The sequence below is a fragment of the Chamaea fasciata genome, unplaced genomic scaffold, assembly GCF_029207755.1.
Source record: "Chamaea fasciata isolate MVZ Bird 193981 ecotype frontalis unplaced genomic scaffold, bChaFas1.0.hap1 SCAF_1, whole genome shotgun sequence".
In the NCBI taxonomy this organism is placed as follows: Eukaryota; Metazoa; Chordata; class Aves; order Passeriformes; family Sylviidae; genus Chamaea; species Chamaea fasciata.
Window position 1 is genome coordinate 148,804,172 of NW_027094086.1, and position 21,926 is coordinate 148,826,097.

Genomic DNA, 21,926 nt, shown 5'->3' on the forward strand with positions numbered 1-21,926 from the left:
CACAGGGAGCCACAAGAGCGCAGCACTGAAGTCTGTGGTGTCCTAGGTAAGGAGCTGGCTCACACGGTGTGAAATGTGCTTGGCACAGGCACAGCCACCTCCAGGAATCCCCCTGCACACCAGCCCTCATTCAGAGGGAACACAGGGCGCTCAGGAAACTCTCCAAATCTACTGGAAATGTTTACCCACAGCTGATTCTCCTGTGACAGCCAGGATGCACGAGGCCCTTCCAGCTCCAGCTTATGGGGAAAGGAATAGCATCCATGAGATTGCCTGTTGAAGTTATTAATTCTCTTACTGGAGTAAGAGTAATTTCCTCTTCCATCTGTACTCCAAGGCAGCCCAGGATGTTGGACCATTTCCCCAGTAAGCTGGACCATACACTGTTGTGCAGCCTTTCCAAACTTCCCCTCTGGCAGAACTGCACGTGTGGCTCACCAAGCCCTCGCAACAGACCACGCTCAGCCATGAAGGAAGTGCCAGGGAAGATTTCTAAGCAAAACTAAGCACGAAGTCTCAGCTGTCACACACTTCACAATCCAAAACAACTCAGGCAGGTTTTACTGATGTAGCAACAGCAGCCAGAAAGTAGCAGGCATTCCCTATCACCAAACCATCCCACAACGGGAGAGCAAGCTGGACAGGCTTGGAATGCAAGAAGTAGCCAAACAAGCACTCAGATTGAATCCCATAGAAAAAATGAGCCAAAGACTCCAGGCCCTGAACCCCCTCAAATCAAGAGGCTTTCTTTCTTTATAACTTCAGCTTGGGTTAATTAAAATTTACATTATTTTCTCACTGGAAACAAAAGTCAGTAAATACGATGCTTAAAGCTGGTTCAAGAAATTAAAACAAGTCATGGCCACAATATGAAATCCAGGAGGCTAAAACAGCCACTGCCAAATTTCCAAACTACAGAATTAAATCACCACTTCACGTGGCACTTCCTCACAGTGACGAGCCCTCTGTGAAGGCTGTCACTCACCTCAGCCTGGCACTCTCCACCCCAGAGAAGCAAAACTGATGGGGCAGCCAGATGTTTGGGGAGTCACTGTTTCCATTGAGGAGTCATTGTTCCATAGAAGCAATTTCCAGCTTTCCCATTCCCCACCCCAGTGACAGTGGTTGTAGTGACAGGCTGCAGTAACAGCACTGCAACAGCACCAGGTGAACACAGAGCAACTTTAACACTGGGTGAGCACAAACCCCTTCCTTTTAGCATAAAATGGTGCAGTAGCAGCATCTTTGAAGCAGGTTCTCCTCTAAAATCATATTTAAAATTAAGTGCAATTGAAGCAATGGGGCAGGGGAAAGACGATCAGTGCTTTCCTGTTTATTTCCATCAGGAGATGCTTATAAACTTGTGAGCTGAATGGCGAGAAGTTTGTTACTCCAGGATATAGTTATTGCCAAGTGCAACAATTTGAAGGCACTTCCCATTAATGTGGTAATGACCATATCCTGGGCTGATACACTGGGAATAAATGGTGTGTGCCTCTGGCATAATTGCTATAGTGGAAACAGGAAGCAGCTTTAGCGTAAACAATAATTATATCACATTTTAAACAAAGTTACAGACGGCTGGAGTAAACTTTCTTGTCAATAGCTTAACAAATGCTACAGTAGCTCTGGACACTCCTGCTCCACAGCTATCATCTTCCTCTCATCTAAAGCCTTCAAGAGCCTTTCCACAAAATAACAACTGTGTTTTTATTTACCTTGTACTTCACAACCAGAGTGGGAAGAGCGGTTTGGACTCGCTCCAGTGCAGAGCTGGATTCTCCACATCAGCCTTGAAAGGTTTCACAGCAGGGCAGAAACCCTTCTTCATCTGCATTCCAAATTGGTTTCACTTCCCAGTTTGACCAGACAAGAGTTATATCACATTAATGCCTCCAGGTTGGGGCTGGGCCCTAGGCCTGAGGTGCTGAACAACCAAATCTCATCCCAACAACAAAATTACAGTCAAGCTCCAGCTCCAGGAGATCTGGGAGCACAGGAAGGTAATGAGATGATGCTCCCCCAGTTTTAAGTGCCACGTTCCCACATTCCCCACAATTAATTTTTCGGTGAGGCACAAGGAAACTACATGAACTGTATCCTGGTGGCTTGTTCCCACTACAAAGAGCCCTTAAAATCCTGCTAAATGATCAGATCCACCCTCATCTGTAGCCCTCAATCCTTGGCCCCACCCCACAGTGGTTGTTACAGCCACTGCAACCACAACAGAAGGGACCTGAACAAAGAGTGTCACCCCAGGAGCTCAGCAGTGAGAAGAAAACTGTCACAGGAGAGGGCAAACAGATAAGCCCTGTTTACTCTGCCTCTGCTTCCAACCTGCTGGCATGTGCCTGTAGAACACAAAGCTGGCTGTAAGCACAGCCATGAGTCATTTGCCCATTAGATGCAATTTACATCAACTGCAACAATAAATTTTCATGGACTGAACTCTATAGTGCATAATTTGGCACGAGGAAGGAGTGGTTGGTCCTGCCAAGTTTCATTTTAAAAAAAGAGAAGGTGCAAGATGCAACAATTATTATTTTCTTTTAACGGTAATGAATAACTCAAAATATTTATGTTGAATGCAACCAATTGCGGGAGTTGACATTGTTCTGAGTAATTTGTAAAATACTTCCACGACAATATCTATACATACAGTTAAATATGAGGCAATCTGTGACATTTTATACCAAATGAGTGCTATTGTCCCTCTACCATCAAGAATTCCTCTCACTTCAATAACATGCTGTTACCTGTGTCACCTCTTCCCTTTGCCTTATACACCAAGATATAAAAAGCTGGTGACAGGCAAGAGCTTTACCATTTCGAGCTGCAAAATGTAAACTAGGCTTGGAGTGTGGAGGCAGATCAGTATTTTTACCCCCTCAAATGTCAGCACGTTCAGAAAACACAGGAGAAGGCATTCAAGGCAACTGCACTGGAAGTGCTATACATTACCGTGTCCCTGTTCCTGCTCAGAAAACCTGTGGGCACTAACATTTTCACGCCACAGCGTTGAACCCAAAGCCCCAAACTCTTGGGTGAGGTGCAATCGCTGCCTGTTACAGAGCTGTACTGAACAGCAGAGCCGAACTCGGAAACATCTCCCAGAGCTTGAAGGTTTTCCAATGGCAGAGAGCTGGCAGAGCAGCTTCCACACTCCCTGCTGAGCCCAGCATAAGAGGAGGGAAGAGAGGGCCAAGTCCACAGCTTGCTTCACCCCTGCTCATCCACAGCCCTCTCAGCAGGTCCTCGTGGCCACTGGCAGCCGGGCCCAGCGGCAGCAGCCAGGCTGCCATAAATTCCAGCAGGGGACCAGCCCAGTGACATGCTTTATTGCCCAGGATCAGGGAAGCACAGCAACTGCTGCTTCCCTCTTCTCTGAGCTGCTCTGTCAGCTGCTGGGCTGTGGTAAAAGACCACAGCCTCGACACAGGAGCTGAGCCAGCAGCACAAGGCAACTCATAATTAACTCCAAGACTCAAAATGGTTTGGAAGCATTTTTGAAGCTACATCTTCATGGGAGCTACATAGGTGGGAATAATTAAAGGCTTTCGAATTATCATTTTAATGGCTGGAGAAAGTTAAATGAATAATCCACTGTTACCAGGAATTTTAAAAGGTTTTTTGGTTTGTTTTTTTTTTTTAAGCAGTCTGAAGCAAGGCTTTGAAAGGCAGAAGTGACTGACAGACAGACTGTGACTTTGCAAACAGAGCCATGTGATGACAAAGCCCACTGGAAGGGACTGTCAGCTTCCATCACAGAGAGCTTTAAGAGCACAGCAAGTACTTGTCTTCTCCCTGCCCCACCCGTAAGATCCAGGCAGATCACTCTGAGTGCAGTGATGACCTCCTGGGAGAGATAACTCCATCCTGTCACCTGGCATAGGAAAACAGAAACTGTAAGGGCTGCATGAGAAATTCATCTCCCATTGCACTTCACTGTAAAAACATAAAGTATCTTTCAGAGGCTCCACAATGCATTTACTAGGTACAACCCCTCTCAATTTTCTGCCCTCCAGTGCTGCAGAAGTGGACTGCTGCTTTAAGTAGAGGGTTTGGGGCCCAAGAAACCACACTCAAATTTGATTTCTTTTAGGTCAAGTCGCTCTGGCAGCTCAGACAAGGGACGACTCACTAAAGAAAGCTGCAGGAGATCTGCCTGAAATTCACTGTCATCTTGGTTGTCTGAATAGCTCCAGGGGCTGGGAAGATGCTGAGATGGTACAGAAAGAGTTGCAGACCTTGGGCTAACTCGGTGCAAGCTCTATCATGAAGTGAGACAGGCAGCAGTGTGTCACATCCTTCACTGTGTCCCTGTCTGTCACACAGCCACCGCTATCTCAGCGCCTGCAATTTTCCTTTATCTCAGCAAATCACATCCAGTTCACACTTCTCACTCCTGTGCCAACTTTGTCTCCGATTGTTTGGTGCTCTCATTAATTCCTTCTCTTCCCACGTGGTTCAAGCCTAACAGAGGATTAAAGGGAGGTGCGTTTCAAGGACAGATCCTGCCTGCCTTGGACTCCACCTCCCATCCATGGCCAAGCATCCAGCCCAGCAGCAGTGCTCAAGTAACCTCAACTGCACATCAATGTGAGGCAAGTTGCTCCAGCTAGATCCAAACCTTTAAGAAACAGTTTTCAGACACATCAGCTCCTTCAGCCAGAAAATAGTGCTACAAGCACTGGACCTAGGCCTGCCACCCAGCTTGGAGATGATCTAACCACACCAACACTCACAGCCCCGGTTCTTCCTGCATCGAGGCCTTTGCTTCACACATTCATCCCGAAGCACACCACAGCTGTAACATCAGCTCATGGCAAGGAGGATTTGCCAAACAGCCCAAGCTTCTGACAACCTTCAGCAGTTACTGCAAGAGAGAAGCTCCATCTCCAACTTCATACACCACTTGTAAAGTTTCCCCTACTCTGTCAGAACTTCAGTTTTTTTCCTTGTATAAGGAAAGGACTCTGCCCAGCAGGCTTTAAAATCAAGCTTTCATATGTTGAACAGCAGCTAAAATTGTAACAGGACTTCTTCCACAAATTCATCTCTTCAGCCCATCCATTTCCTGATCCTGCTTCCTAAGGACTGCAGTGGGGACAAGGCACAAAGACCCTTTAACAGCTGCTGCATGAAAAGCAACACACAGAGTGAGCTGTGGAGTCACAAGGTCTCTTCCTACCCCTGGAGGCCCAGATATTTTTGGGACACCCTGCCTTAGTCACTGGTAAAAGAAAGAAATAGTCAAGTTAAAAGGTGATCTTATTTCAGTATTTCATGTCAAATTCTTTCATGTGGAAGGAGGTGAGTTTGCTTCACGTGGCAATACCAGCGACACCACCGTGCTGCAGTGTCTCCTGCAAGTCAGAATATTCCTAGTGTGCTCAGATCCAAAGAATTACCAAGTGTACATCACCCCAGTTTGAGTGCAAGCTGCATCAGGTAGCAGAAGGAACAGGAATGTCAGTGATCCACACATACACCTGCTGTGATGGAAGGATGAAAGGTCATTTTGGCAAATACAGAACCAATTTGGATCAAATTAGGTCACAAAAAATTGACATAGGTAAGCTCACAAAGGTCTCCGATTCCCAAAGGCAATAAGCACCCTGTTGTGGAGAAGCAGTAAGTCTATACACACAAGGTCCAAGGCATTCCCCATGCAGCCAAGGGCAGTCCCACAGCTCCTGCCCAGCCACGTCTGCAGCGTGACACAGGAGGAGAAAGTCAAGACAGCCAGGGCTCACAAGAAATGTGTCAGAAAGACTTCCTTCTCCAAAATCTGTAAGACGATAGTTTTAAGCATGACCAGTATAGGAAGAAAGATCTCTATTTCATCCAGTTATTCCCATAAAATGGAGAAAGCAGTTATAAAATCAGGTATCTGTATGAAGGAAACAAGTCCTCTCTGAACTCCCAGTCTCACTTGGTGATGCTTTCCAGGCTACCAAGAAGAGATAAGATTTCTCTGTGGCAGTTCTTTCTTTGTTGCCCTAAATGTGTGTGGATTTTGTCTCACTTTTGTTTTTGAAAGCATTCATTTTACTTTTTAATATCCAAGTTTTTTAAGAACTCTGCAAGGCAAGATATAATTCAATTTAGTAAATATAAAATATCATTTCTGATGCAGCCTTGGAAAATTTTCAAGCGTGTTTAATACATTACCGCACAAATTTAGAAAGTGGCCCTTTTCTCCTGCTTTAGCATAAGACATGAATGAAAAGACTGCAGTGGTCTGAATAAATGTTTAAAGCACCTCTACATATGCAGCTTTTAGGATCTATGAAGGCCAGGAATTCTGGTGCATGCACCAAAAGAGGGAACAATATCCAGAGCTGTCTTTTTGAAGTGAGTTATATTCACGCCATGTATCATCACAGTAGAACAGATGAACAAGACAATTTAAACAATTACTCTGCTGCTGGAGAGATGCTGCAGGAGCCTGTATTGGGTGACCTAGTCTCAGCAATCTACACCAGACAAAGGCAGTGACATGAGAAAGATGTCACAGTGTTGTACACGAGTGAATGGCACTTGGTTTCTTCAGAGTAAAAGCTAAGGGTCTGTTACATTTTCACTTGATACCTTTAATGCTGCAGACAGTGAATGATTATTCCCCCTGGAAATACATCAAATTCAAACACTCCTGACAATTTGAGAATTGCTAGAAACAACCATTATGTGAGTGTACAAGTCAGTCATGGATCACTGACCAAAACCTGCCACTGCTGTTGGACCTTTGTGATATCACCCAACCTCTATTTTCCCATTCTTCATATTTTTCCTGCTTCTCATCTCCATGTAGCAAAGCAGAGAGAAAAACTTAAAAACTCCTTTCCCTTTCATAAAAGGCCACAGTAGTTCTACCAAACAGTTGGGTTTTCCTTTGGACTAAACCTCCCAACTCAAAGTTACTTTGGGTAACTGCAGGACACTCAGGGGCAAAGTTCAGAGGTTCCCTGAGTGTGAGGGAAATCACAGGGGGGCAAACACCTGATTGCAGCAGCCACACCTTCAGGCATCACCCTGGAGCCCACCTGCACCCTTGTACTGCAGGGAGTTCCCAGAAGTTAGGGCATCACCTGGAGCCACTGCAGACCCCCAGCACCCCTGTGATTTCAGCAGCAATGATATTTACCATCAGAGGTTGAAATCCCAGGTTTTTAGACTTCAGAGCAAAGACTGTCTTTATCCACTTTGAGAAAAACTGTCTCCACAGGAGTTTTTGTTTCTGGCTGTCTGCAGATTTGGGATTTACATCTGGTTTGTATTATCACCCTGCAACCACAGGGAATTTTCTTTTTTTTAAACAATGAATTTCTGGATGATGCAGTGGAAGAAACAGCCACCAAAACGTGCTGGTTTGCCAAACCACCACAATACACCCCAGTGTGACTGTGCAGAGAGTGGGGGTTCAGTGGTCCTTGGGCCCTTGACACTGCACAACAAGGTTCATTTGGGGAACAAATCACCCAGTACAATCCAGAGCAGCCTCGTGTCTTCCTTCCTACTGGGACACACAAGAGCAACACTTCTATTCTTCTGGCTTCTGAATTGTTTACAAATTAAAGCAATAGAATTTCTATTAACTACCAGCTCTAAAGGTTATTTCTACCCATCCCATACTATAAGAGAGAAGAGACCAAAGTACACCTCTGTGAATAAAAAACTGCACTTCCCAAAGCCAAGCAACAGCCAACTTTCAAATTACTGGTGTCCTGACTTAAAATCAAACTGGCAATTAGAGGGGGAAAGGCTCCACATCCTGTTATCCATTCCTCAAACCTCCCCTACCAAAGTTCACTTCCAAAATACATTCCCCAAAGCAGGATCACAGCACTGAGAGGAGGGCTCGAAGTTCTCCCACAGTATTCCTACAGAAACATGAAAGTGTAGTATTTCAGAGGCACACTGGAATCCAGTTTAACTACAATATCTGCCAGCATGGCTATCAATGCATTAATCAGCTACATGAAAATTAAGCTTGAATCCTGTAGGACAGCCAAGTTCTACCAAAATATATCCATCAGCTCCTTCATCTTAAATCAAAAACCTGCTACTGGAGGTGAGCTCCTACAAAATCCCACACGCAAGTATTGGTGATGTGTATGTACAGATAGACAGATACCCATTTTTCAGAAGTTATTTACTCTTAGTATGGATAAAGAGGCAAAGAATTAAACTTTGATTCCCTGTCAAAACCATCCTAAGGTCAAAAAAAGAAAAAATAAAAACAACAACAAAAAAACCCCAAACCTACCTGGCATAAAAGCACAGCAAGAATATTGTTTCCAGGGTCTCTTCAAAGCCATATTCAAACAGCTGTCTCAGCACCCTGCTGCCCACATTCGGACTTTGAAGACACTAAAAACCCCTCAAACATTTTGTATGGCAGCATAGGCTGATCTAACTCAGCACATAAAACATGTTGCTGCTCCTCTCACCCTGAAAGAAGTAGAGCAGCAAACAAACTAATAGCTGGATTGCTGCCATGCCAATAGTTCAAGTGCATGCAACTCTAAACCACTTCCCAGGCTTTTTTTGTTTTTACAGAAAAACAGGACAGTATCACATTTATTGCGCTGCAATAGGAGAATCTGGTTATATTTGAGCAGTGTATTATTTCACCTGGACTAACTAAAATATTCAGTTACACAACAGCTAATCATGAACAGAAGATAAGCTCAGAGATAAAAATAGGGAGAAAGACAGAGAGACCTTGTAACAGTTAATCAGCATGATTCATTTGTCAGCCTGCCAAACGCAGCACCACCTGAAAAAGAAAGCCTTGAAGTTCCCTCCAATAAATCTTTTTAAGCAATAAAACCTCTTGGGTTGGTTTTGCTTTACTTTTATTTCTAAGTCATCCATCAAACTCCTTCTAATCCCCAAATACACAAAGGAATCAGAGTCCAAATGGGGAAGAGGTACAACATACCCTGAGTGTCACCCAGCCCAGATTAGCCTGGCAGCGACCCCTCACAGCACATCCGTCTTGTTTGACTTCCATAAAGAAATGTGCCCGAGCAGATTCCTGCAGCACAGCTTCATCCCAGGGCTTCCGAGTCTGGCCCCGTGTCCTCGGCGCTCTGGCTGCTGCCCAGGTACTTAACTCACTTAACATGAGCCGGATCACTGGGATTGCAAATCCTCATTGGGATCACCGTGCTACGCAGGAAACCACAACAGGGACAGTAGCAGCTGGCACAGGAGAGGCGGCCAGGGACAGGGACAGGCACAGGGCAGTGAAGGCAGGGAGCTGCCAACTCCCAGATAAGGCAGGCATTGGTGATTGTGGAGCAAAATGGGGACCATTTGTAATCAATTGTTACTGTGGTATAGAGTGTTCATGACAATAAAACTGATTTTGTCTTCTCCTTTGTCTTTGCCATAAGGCCTCAGACACTTCCCATGAGCCCTTGCAAGAAGAAAACAAAAAGCATCACTTTGGGCAATGTGGGAGACTTCAGCATTTATTCCTGAACAATGGCCTCTATTCAAGTCTCAGTCTCGCTGTGGCTGTTAATTAGGAAAGTAAACAAGAAAAAAATTATTATTTAAGCCTTCACTAGATATTTGGCTTTCTAATCTCCTCTAGAGAATACTGTCAAACTCCTCTCCGGTCCAAAGCAGGGATTTACACTTCCACACCAAGCCAGCTCCCCAAACCTTAATTGGAAGTGGCATTAAGTTCAAGGCGGGAGTGGGCAGAGCAAGATTCAGCAGCAGCAAAATTTCATTAAGCCGGTTTTTCACGTGTTAACTTCATTTACCCATTTAAGATGATGCATAATTTAGAAGTATTGAGCAGCTCCACTGACAGAAATATGTTCTCTGATCTCACCGGTGATTTACAGCCCCACTTCTGGTCTACAGTGCCCACAAAATTACATTTGGGACCCAATATTCATCCTTTGGGCTGTGTCACCGGCCTGGCTGTCCAACTTCAGATGTGCTAATTACAGTCATTCACTCATACAGGGGCTCTAATTTTATCAAGTTGTTTTCTCCAAGGCATAACATGAGCAGAGTTTGGATATTTAGCATAACCAGCTGAACATTTTTTCTGCTAGATGGCTGCTTGCTTTGGGCTGGCTGTTCCAGGTCTTAACTAAAGCCCTTTAATTTTGACCCTTCACAGCTGATCTTGCTCTGGCCTGAAGTTCACCCCAAGTACAGCTGCCCCACACTACAGACACAATATCTGCAGTTCAGCCATCACTTGATGTGCTTTCCTTTAGAGCCAGATACTTTAAGCTGACCCAGGGGAACAAAGTTCAGTTATTTTAAACACTTCCTCTCAGAGCATCTCAGGCATGGCTGCAAGATTTCCACCTGCCTTTCCCATCAGGCATGACCAATATTATGACCCCTAGCATTAAGCAAAATGGGAAAAGTATACAGATATTCCTACGGATGAGGTCCAGCTGCACTAGAACTTTAAACTCTGTTTTCCTCAGCAGCACATACACATCTGGATAAAATGGAAACACAGCATGATGAAACATGATGAAACATGTTTCATCCCTCAAAGGCATGTCAGCTTGCCTTCTGCCAACAGCCAAAACAGCTTTGCACCACAGGTAGAAAAACACAACTTTCCTCCAGTATCCCACTACTCCAAACGTCCCAGACTGCTGTGCCCAGCACAATGAGATAATCCAAACCCTTTCTATGATAAAATATTTCACCATTTTTGGAGCAGTCTCAAAATATAGGGATGAAACACAAACAAAGGGGCTGATGCACAACCACAAACTTAAACTGCAGTAATGACACAGCTCTGATTTCTTTACTGAGGTATGGGCAAAATGCTTCAATGAGCAGGATGAGAATGGTCACAGCAGATTTGAGCCAGTTCACTTCCAAATGATTCAATATGAATCATATTTTCTTCAGACCAGCAGTGTGAATTTTGTGAACGTGGTATTTTTGCTGAGTGCAGTAGAACAAACCCCACACCACACACATAAATATATTCTCTCTAATCTTTACCACATTTACTAGTTTTGCTTTTCCACTCCAGCTAGCCAAATGGAGAACCACCTCTCTTCAATACATAAAACATTATGAGTATCTTCTGAGAAACTGAGATTTAACAGGTTTCTGCTGCTTTAACATATATATTTCAATTTCACTAGACCAGAAGATAAGTAAATCAGCCAAGCAAACCAACTGCAGGTCACAGATGAACACAATTCTTTCAATTACTTATGGCAAAGTAAAAAGTTACAATGTAATTGGCAAGTAAGTTGGTTTATTACTTCACTCTGAATTCCCAGAGCCACCCCAAGTCTTATCTCAAAAAACAAAACAAGTAACCAGCTATGAAATTAAAACTGTCTCCAATAAAGACAATGATTCTTGTTAAATCAGAATTTTAGTTGAGACTGGAAACTGAAATTTGAGACTTTTTTCAGGGAGAAGAATTCCACCTGAATTATTTCCAACTGTTTCTTTCCTTCTAATTCAAAATAACCTACAAAAGCCAGTCAGTTTGATTGAAACTATGAATACTTCTTCTATTTTCTAATTAAAATGATGTTTTGACAAAAAAATTACCTCTTCTTGAGCAGCTATAAGAGGACAGAAACTTACTCCAGCACAGCAGCAGCAATGCTTATAATGGCATTGTACCAGAAGAGAGCCAAGCTCACAAAATTCCCAAGAAAGAAGAGGCTGTTCCAGTAGCAGTCTGTGGCTGGGATTGTATATATTACCCACAAGCAGTATATTCTATTTTCAGCACATATTTAGGATTGCAAATCTCAGTCTTTTTAATGAAGAAGAGATCAACTTAGCATCTTCTCCTACTGAACTTCAATTTAGCGTCTCCTACTGAACTACACCACACCTTGACACCAGGAGAGAGGAAAATGTGATTTAAAAACACATCCCAAACAAGAGAGCAGCCCAGAAACCCATGAATTTCAGTGATCTGTCAAATCACAGGCCATTAGTTAACTGGGCTTTGCCTACAGAATAAGTTTTTCCATTATTTTTATTTCCTTTTTTTTTAAATGAAATTACTCAAATTTAAGTTTCATGATGTTGATCTTGCAGTTAACCACAAAAAAAAAAAAGTTAGAACTGGAAGGACTTTTTATTAAATTGCTCAACTCTGCCTGTGCAGGGCTCTTGGTAATTTGTAGCTCTGCAAGAAACAAAACCAGTTTAAGTTTTCCAGCCTTCCATCAACTACACTTTGCAGCTGAATGTTGACACTTAGAAAGAGGTTCCCTATATCAGAACTTTCAACACCCCAAAATTTACCCAAATTTTTGCCTCAAATTGTCATCGAATACAGATATAGTGTACAGAATACAGCCATTTGAATCCTGCATTTTAATTAAGCTTCCACCTTTACTTTCCTCTCTTTATGCCCTCAGCAAGTTATGGGATGAAACTATGTGCTCAGCTACTCTGTTCCAATAGCATTTGATGACAAAGTGAGAAAAAACATAAAATACCTGTGGATTTGCCCGTTTTTATGTAGGTAGTCCAGTCCCTCCAGCACCTCCTTAAGGATTGTGGCTATACAGGCTTCATCCAGGACACCAGTCTTGTGTTCTCCTTTGGCCACAATGTGCTTGATAATATCCAAAACAGAGCCTAGAGAAGAGTTAAATATCTTAGTTTAAACTAGAAGAACTGATTCACAGTCAAATGTAATTTATCATCGTTTAATACACAAGAAATTCACTGATGATGGTCTGGATCAGAGTCAGAACTGAAGCTTTTGCAGCAGGAAAGCAGAGGCAACAATGCACCCCCGAGGGCAGAGCCTCAAGGTGGGCTGTAAAACCCTTGTGAACACAAGCAACTGAGAAGTTATTTGAACAAGCAAAAATGTAAAAGGTACACACACAGGACTCTTGGAAGGTTTATAAGTAGATACTGATGCTACAGCTGGCTTAGTGCTGAGTGCTGGAGATGCTGAAGGGGGAAATGGAAAAAGCAGGGGGCTGCCAGGATTCTCAAGCTGCAGGCAACAAGCTTGACAAAATTAGGCACTCTTTTTCAGCTCCTACAAATTCACTGCAGAGGAATAGCAGGAAAAATCTCATCTGTTAAGGGCTAGTACAACCCTAACAGGGAAAAAAGTGGAAATCATTAAATAGAGAACAAATGAGGCTGAATTCTGATAGTAAATCCCTTCTTCACTGTGTACAAAACTGGAATAGCTTAGATCCTTCCCTAGAAGCATGTTTAGTCTCTCTCCCAAGCATGGTGTGAATGACATCATCTTCCATGACAAACCAGGCTTTAGAGAGCAAACCACTTCTTCAAACTGCACCCCGGAATAAATGGAACCAGTGACTCGCACCAGGCCTCTTGTGCAAGGCCCTGCTGTTCACAGGCACTGGGTACTGCCCTCTTTGTATTTGTATCTGGACTGAAGATACTTGTCAGAACTTTTTATTGCTCCAGCATGGGATGGCTAAGCTTCTTTTCCAAAGCCTGTGCCATTTAGCCCCTTCAAACTTGCATTTCTGTGGTTTAATGACTGGATAGGGACTAGTAGGGTTTCCAGAGCTACAAGCACAAAGCAATGCCAGCAGTACTGGGAAGTTCTTAAAAAATGAGAAAAGCAGGCACGACTGGAGAGCACAAATTGCAGCTTTGCCTGTCTTTGAACAGGAAACTCGCAGGGTAAGAACATCCCAGTATTAACTCAGCTAGTTTAGAAAAGCTGAGTTCAGTTTTAGGAAAGTTTAGAGAAGTTCATTCTTCCTAACTCACAGTCAAAAAAGTAAGAGAAAATTTTTTTTGGATCTGAAGAATAGAAACTCATGAATTTGGCCCACGGGAGGATCAGAAGTTTCACCTTGTAAATTCCTGAAGCAAGAGAAAAATACAGTGGAGGGTTTTGTTTGATTTTCCTCTCACCCTCCAGGTTCAGGTAGACAAAAAATTCCTTCCTGTTTAACATTTATTTTATTAACTATCCCAACTGAATTTCTATCCCAAAACAATCTTGCAGATTCGTTTTCACTTAGAAGAGTATTTTCCTTTTGGACTCTCCTATAAAAGCAGAGGCTGCAAGGTTTGAATACAAACACCATGTGGAAAGGCTCATTTTGCACAATTCAAACTGCACAGGAAACAATTCCATGGGTGCACAGTATCCCTTAGTTGGTGTAAAGCAGTATAGGCTGAGCTCCTGCAGCCAGCAGTGCCACTGTTCCTCACTTTCCATCTTGTCTGGCCCACTGGCACCAGCTTCACCTGGACACCAAGACATCCAATAAACCCAGGATATAAACTGAGGGATAAACTGGTTGCCCTGAATGGCACCTTCAGCTTCCTCTGACCAAAAAAATCTTTGCTTAGTTCAAGATATTTGCAGAGGACACAATCTTAACACAGAAGACTATAACAAAAAAAGAAAAAAACCCAGAGGAAAATGAAAAAAATACAGAGATGAAGTTATAGAACATTGCCCCAACATTTTATGCAAGAATATTCAGTGTTCAGCCTTCCTTTACCCCACCCAAGCAGAGAAATACACTCATATTTAGTGATTTTTTACATGGATTTTAGCCAAAGGTTTCTCAGGTGGTTTTGACATATGTTGGACTTCCTGCATTAGGGCAAGAGTATCTTCACTGAAGAAAGCTGAGATTTCAGATGTTGGAGATGAACCCCTTCACTGAAATCTCACCTTTATGTTCTGAGAAAAGAATTTTCTGTTGTGTGTCATGAGGACTCACCTGGCCTTCAGTCTAACATCTCTTCACATTTAAAGAGTACATGCTTACTAAGTTTGAGGCTTCTTATTCTGGACATGAATTTTTGTGAGATCATAAAAAACCCCACCAAAAAAGCCCCTCCACATCCACTTGTTCAGGCTTTTCCTCTGAAATGTGCCTTAATCTGGAGAACAAACTGTCACTTGTTTTAGAAGTCCAGTGAAAATATGTGGTTCTTCACGTACTCGTTTTGTCCTCTTTCCACCCACGGCTCCGTTAGCAGACTTTGTTCACAAACATTTCCCTTCTCCTGCAAAGGGCTCAGGGAACATGAGGAGGCAGATCATATGGTGCTCAAATTCATTTGGTCAAAAAAAAATCCTCTATTTAGCCAAGTTAGAGGTTGTATTTAACCCTGAAAGGAGGGTGGAGGGTAGACAGACAAGAGGGCATGCACAGAGCCAGCCCTGGTTGTGAAAAGGCTGATTCACACCCAGGCTATATCTGCTCCCAGTCCTGCCTGACACTTTTTAAGCACATTTATTTTAAAACCACTTTCACACCGAGATGTTCATAGAAAGTGGGGGAATTTGCCAGTCCTCTATGGAAAGGAGAACAGCAAAAAGAGATCAGCAAAATGCCCACTGCAAGAAAGAGCAGAAAGGCAACCCAAGAGCCACCTTTCTGCTGGACAAAGTGTTCTTAGGATCATCCCCCCTTGTCTGCTCAGGCTTTGGCCACTGGCACCACAGCACCATGAAACTGATTTTTCCAACTCACAAATCATTAAGTTTGGTAGTCAGTTCTGACTCACAACTCCAACTTCATTAAGCACAGCACCAGGGAATACAAAGAACAAAGCCAAGCTGCATTTCCCAGCACTGCTCCATGCAATTTTCCAGCATTCTGGCTCAGGAAGCCTGGCATGGAGCAACTAAATCCCCAAAGAGAAGCCCACAGCCAAGGTAGGAGCTACTTTGAAAGGAGAAGTCATGGGAATGTCACTGTCAAGGAAAACACCTCCTGCTAGAAGGGCAGGATTGGATTGCAGCATTAGGCTCATAAATTCAAGGCAAAGCTGGTCCCAGGGGTCTCAGTTACGTGTGTGACACACTCACAAGGGTAAGACCCCCACTGCCTCAGCATACAGACAAATTCCTACACCAACTTCATTATACTGGACCAAGAGATCAGGGAATCATATTCTAAAGGGAAATTTGACTGTTTTGCACTGTGGCCTGTTCTCAATCCAGCAATACAATAACTGCTAAAATTAACTGGAAATTAATTCAGCTGAACTGGAACCAGGGCCTAAACCACACCAGAGGATGTGCTTAACGAACTGACCACACTGCTGGGAAACACCAGCACGACTGCAGACTGCCAGCTTCAAACCAGTTTAGGAGTAACTGGGGAAGACAGAGCACATCCAAACACAGCTGGATCTCTGCTTAAATGCAGTTCTTCTATAGATTGTGCTCCATGTGCAAACTGCTCAATCTCACTGTAAGACAGAACCTTGCAGCCAGACAATGAGGTTCACACTGGAAATAAAGTACCCTGCTCTGTATTAACAGTTACAAGATTTTCAAGGAGAAAACAAATCTACTACAATGTCTCCAGAGAAGAAAAAATACCTTTGACTCTTCCCTAAAAAACTTCTATTTTAGATAATGCTACTCTAAGCACTCTAGTGTGTATTGTACATGGCATTACGCTTGATTACAACAATTCCCTCATGATTTTTCTCATTAAAAAATCACAAGTAGCAAGTATGGACTCACAGTACAGGAAGGTGAACCCTAAGTCAGAGAAAGGAAAAAAAAAAAAAGAAATTAAGTTTGGCTGAGGCTGACTGGAAAGCTCTTCCAAACCCAGAAGGGCTACATACCAAGAGAAGACAAAACAAGACACAGAGAATAGGGTCAGAACTGGAGTCTAACCATAAATATAAATAATGCTGTCATTAACAAGGATGTTTAAAGAAAGCTGGTGATGAGCAACTGATCTCAAAGCCCAACACAAGACAAAGGAAAGGAGACAACATTTAGTGATTGATATGGAAAAAATGCAGCTAAAACAAATTCCTGCCCATCAAATATACACAGTGCAGCACATCAACAGGAAGCGTACGAGATGCTGTGCAATCTGATAAAGCATTTAGCATGACTTGCCATTCGTCAACCAGATGTCTCAGTGTACTGACACCAATGGTCATGGAAATTCACCTACTTAGTAAAGAGCAAGCTCCCAGTGCAAACTGTACAGCAGTTGAGAGGGAAGTGGTTTTCTGCTCAAACTCACAAGCTCCCCAGTCTGCTCCAAAAGCTGTTAATGCAGTAGCTCCAAAGGGCAGCACAAGTCAGAAGGAACCTGTACACAGATTTACCCTCAGCTGAGAGAACCCAACCTGTAACTGCTTGTAAGAGAAAGATATTCAGATTTTGTACATTGACATCAGGCAGACCACTGGCAATGGACAGTCTTGGATCCCAGCAAAAGCAGTCCTGACTTGCACCCCACACAAATCCAGCAGAACTGACTCTTTCAACACCATGAATTATGTACTACTCCAAAGATACCAGGTTACCTATGGCAACAAAATCAGATTAAAGTTCCACAGTTCACCACCTCACTGTTGTGCCCCCTGCACCCAGTTAAGAAGCCATACTATAAAATGGGATCACTGCAGTAACTGGAAATCCACTTTTCCAGGCAGGGTGGAGACCAAACAGCCAGGAACTCCTCAAACCAGCTTTGCTGCTGAAGAAAACTTCTGCGTAATGGCACCCTCGGGGCAAGAAGTCCTAATTGTTCCACTGATTCACTTTCAACAGCAAACCACCACAAACGCTGAGACTTCCTGTTCCAAATCCAGAGCACGACTCCTTGACCTCACCTACACCAGCAAGGCTGTGCAATGGCACTGAGGAAGCCTGTTTCTGACGTCTCTCCTCAGCAGAGGAAGAAAACATCCACAGTCATCAGTGACACTGCTTAGTGCTTCAGCACACTGGGGCTGAAGCAGAGAAGGGCATGAATACCTGAGCAGAAAGGAAAGCTTGTTGGGAACAAGATTATAGATAAATGCAGGAGTGTTCCAGTTGGAATTTTACATGCCCCCAGAGGAAGAAAAAATGTACAGCAGAGCTGGTTGCTATGGGAACCATATCTTGCACATTATAACTTAAGTGACAGAACCAAGATACACTTTAATTGCAAAGAAAACTCCTCATTTAACTTTGTCTGGGAAGCAGAATGGGAAAATTTAATTCTCTAGCTTCCAACATGAAAAAAATCCAAAAAAAAACAGGTAACAGTGCCTGCACTGATTGGCCATTTAGAGGCCTGGCACAAACAGGCTTGAAAACAGTGCCGGGAAATCATCAGACAACTTTGTGAGAACCAAAATCTGCCCCAAACCTGACAAATACTGATGCCGAACAGGCTGAACCTTTGAGAAGGGGGAGTTGGCAGGTTCACTGCTGCTTCTTTCAAGACATCTCAGCATTAGCCAGCGGTTTTGGTGAGCCTGGCTGTCATTAGAGCCAAGAATTAAATCTGCACCTTGTCAGTCTCTGGCAAACAGATGAAGAAAATGCATAAGAAGGAAGAACTGCTTGGATTCAATCCCCTTCTGGGACTGAAGAATACAGATACAGCTGGAGAGTAGCAAAGTAAAGGAAACAACAAGTTATACAAAACAAAGGAAAAGACATAATCCTAGTTAAACCTCTTTAGAGGGAAACTAAGGAAACATCCACTTCTTGCCTCCTTCCCCCCAGGGCATGTGCATGGATGCAGAAGAAATATAGAAAGATTAAGGCAGAAAACAAGATAATACAATAAAGGGAGCAAAACAGCTTATTACTGTTGTGATCAAGACATTTATAGGAGAAAATCTGAAGACAAACTAATTTTTCATGCTTTTCTTATTACAGTTATGAGTGGCAGTTATCTACACACGTTGCATTCTGCAATCATGTACAGTCTCTGCCATCGCCTGCTTCTGACTTATCCCATCCTTAATTGTTTGAAATTAAGTTGTGCTTCTACAAATAAAATCAAAACCCCTCCAGATGAATTAAAAATAGCCTATCTCTCTCCTAAGAAAATAATTCAACATAAACATGAAGATTTCTAAGGACCTGTGGTTTATGCTTTGATCCTAACTCTCTGTTGGAATTAGGAGGGGCCAGATCAGAGATTAACACAGCAGAAGCAGAACAAGATGTCCTAACTCCCTGGTAGAGAACTAAGACTTGCCTGCCTCTTTTGGTCTGGCATTCTGAACTTCAGATCAAAGGCTGAAGTAAGAAGTTGATTAGCTAATCTTAAAAACTTTAGGAAAATAAAAGGTTTAACTATTTCAATACAGTAATGTCTTTGGCAGATATCGTCAGGAGCCTTTACGAGGGCAGATTATCCAAGAGTCCTATCTGGAAACTTTTCATTATTTAAAGGATTTGCACAGTTTAAAAATATTTTGGAGGTTTCATCTGCTGCAGGCTAGGACAGGAAAAATTGTTGTGTGATGTAGCAAGTCACCAGAGCTGGCTTTTTCATAGGAGCAACTGTCTTACAAAGTTATCTACAGCCATGGGTCACCTGTGAAATGAGAGCTTGTTAAAAGCAGGGAGAATTTAGAAGAGCAAGCAGGTCACAATGTAAAAGCACAAGAACAAAAGCACAGCTGCTCCTCTTCCTGCTAAAAAGCCACAGGAGTTTGAGAGCAGGACTGGGCTTTAGCAGGCTTTAAAAAGGCACGAGTAAAATTCATGACAGGAGAATGCCAGGGAGGCAAAGAGCAGGTCAGCAGTCGTCTAGAAATAGCCATTGGATTTTAGTTTGGAGTAACACTGGACTCAAAGGCTGGGGTGTCGAGTTCACACTGCCAAGCTTGGAACCCTCCAGAACTTCCATCATGAGAGAAAAGGGTCTGCAGTTTCTACTGATGGGAACAGAAACAGCAGACACTTCACAAAGGTGACACAGACACACATCACCAGACCTGAAAGAGGCTGTCAGTGACTGGACACACCAGCAGCCCTGGTCCCTACCAGCTGCATCTCATCACAGCCACGTTTCTGCCATCAGCAACTCCACACCTGCTTTGGGCTCAGTGCTGCCAGTTCAGAGGGCTCTGAGCAGAGGCTCCCACCAGCCTGGCTAGGCTCTGATGCACATCAGCTCCCCAATGCTACCTCCTGGCTGCTGACAACTTTCAAATATAGAAATCTCCAATCAACAGAGCACTTGTGGAGACAAATAGTTCTGTTTCAGTGACAATGTCAGCCAGGTAATTAAGGCACCTTTCAGTGCACCCTCTGGAGGAACAAGGCACTGTTAGACAACAGCAATTCATGGATTTAGAGTATTTTCCCTTAGAGACATTTCTAAAACACTTGCATGTATGACCAGGTTAGGATTTTAACAAAAGACTGCAACCAGAGAAGAAATTAAATTGTGCTTACAACAACAACTACAAAAAAGGCTTGCATTAGAGACTGGGCTGTCTTGTGGGCTGTTTATCAAATCGCTGAAGTCAGTGTTTGTATGCTGAAATTAAAACTAGTTTCAGCCTGAAATCAAACACCAGCATACACTGACAGAAAAAAAACACAATAAAATTCTGAACTTACCCAGAATAAATTCTCAAGTGCAAAAGCCATGATCAAGATACAGAATGGACATCAGAATGTATTTCGTGTGTACTTATTGGGATGTACAAATCTTTTAGAACAGCTAAACAAAATGAAAGCATTAGGCTGTACTCTGTTCTGGGTCTGTTTTGGTGGAGGGTTTTTTGTTTGCTTGTTTGTTTTTGGTTTTGTTTTGAGGTTTTTTTCTTTGCTTTTGTTTTCTGGTTAAGAAACCATCTCAAAGGTTTTTCCTGTTGAGAAACCCAGATCATTATTTTTCCCACTGGATGACAGATGACCGCAAAACGAGCCACTTTATTACTGATAAGAACTAAGCTCAAAGGAATGAGAGGCAGTTTTAGAAGTGTCTCTCGTTACATAAATCACTCAGCCTAAGACCAACTGAAAATAGTCTCATTAAAAGTGAATGAAAAAGCTCTTCAGTCAGAAAGCTCCAATCACAAGTTTCTTCCCCCATCCTTAAGATTGTGCTGTAGAATTTGCCTATGAGATCTAATATGAAATTCCTGAAGCACAGATGTTAAAAAAGCGTGAAGTAAAAAGTATATAAAAGCAAACAGCTGAAAAATACCTCACAAGGTATCCTCCTGCTTAGAAAGTGACAGGTCATTCTCAAAGTCTTTCTATTTACTTTAGCAATTCCTCCAGCTTTCAAATGATTCCTTTCAAGTGAGAAAACACTGACTCACACAAATGTTGGGGAGAGGGAAGAATTACACTCTTACTGGTCTGTCTTCTCTGTGTGACCCTACTCTTCAACACATGCAGCAGAATAAGCAGGGACATTTCCTAGCACTGCTTTACTGCAAGTGCCCCACTAAATGCCAGAGCTGCACAAGGGTCAGTTATCAGGCTGAAGAACATAAAAGCCCATTCAGAGGGAATATTAAATGAGAAGCAGGTCATCATTCACACCAGCAAGAGTCTGGTTCTGAAGCAATAATTATTTTTCCAGAAATTTTCCCAGTGTAGTCTTTACATCTGTGGTGCCTTGACAATGATGGTCTGACTTTTCCCCAGCTTTACACAAAAAAAAAAAAAAACCAAAAAAAACCACCTCCACACAAAATTGAGAACAAACAGAGACAACATTTGGAGGTTCAAGGATGAGCCTCATCATGATTCGATTATGACAGAAAACTGCTGTGAAGTGATGGAGGCAGCTGTGCATTTCCTTCCAAGAGGTTGTGTACTCTCTGGAAAAGGCCAAATCCATTGCTGCTGCCTCTCCAGCCCCCTGAGATGCCATTTCCTCCTGTTGTGGAAACTTTCCCATAGATACACTTTTTATACACACAGCAACACTGCTTGCTCTAAGCTGGCAGGGGATTCTTTTCCACACACATCTTTAAAGACCTGTTACTTGTCTGTCTAAGGAAACAGAGGGTATTGCTTAATGACACATGAGCACACGGGACATTAAAAACCCCTTTAAGACAGACTTATGGTTGGCATGGAATTTGATTTCCCCCAAAAGAACTGCTAAAATTATCTAAAGAACACCTTCAAAGAGACATATTTTATGGTCATTGTTGAGCTCTTGTGCAAAATGCAAACAGGT

The 21,926-nt window shown here is 43.0% G+C and overlaps 1 protein-coding gene across 2 annotated transcripts in view; it reads right to left on the bottom strand.

Annotated features, from left to right (window-relative positions):
- OXSR1 (oxidative stress responsive kinase 1) overlaps window positions 1-21,926 on the bottom strand; it is an 87,905-nt gene that overhangs the window by 35,863 nt on the left and 30,116 nt on the right. For both annotated transcript variants that reach the window (XM_066201399.1, XM_066201391.1), the window contains one exon: window positions 12,480-12,621. In XM_066201399.1, coding sequence (XP_066057496.1) covers window positions 12,480-12,621 — 142 coding nt within the window. The remainder of the gene's footprint in view (window positions 1-12,479; window positions 12,622-21,926) is intronic.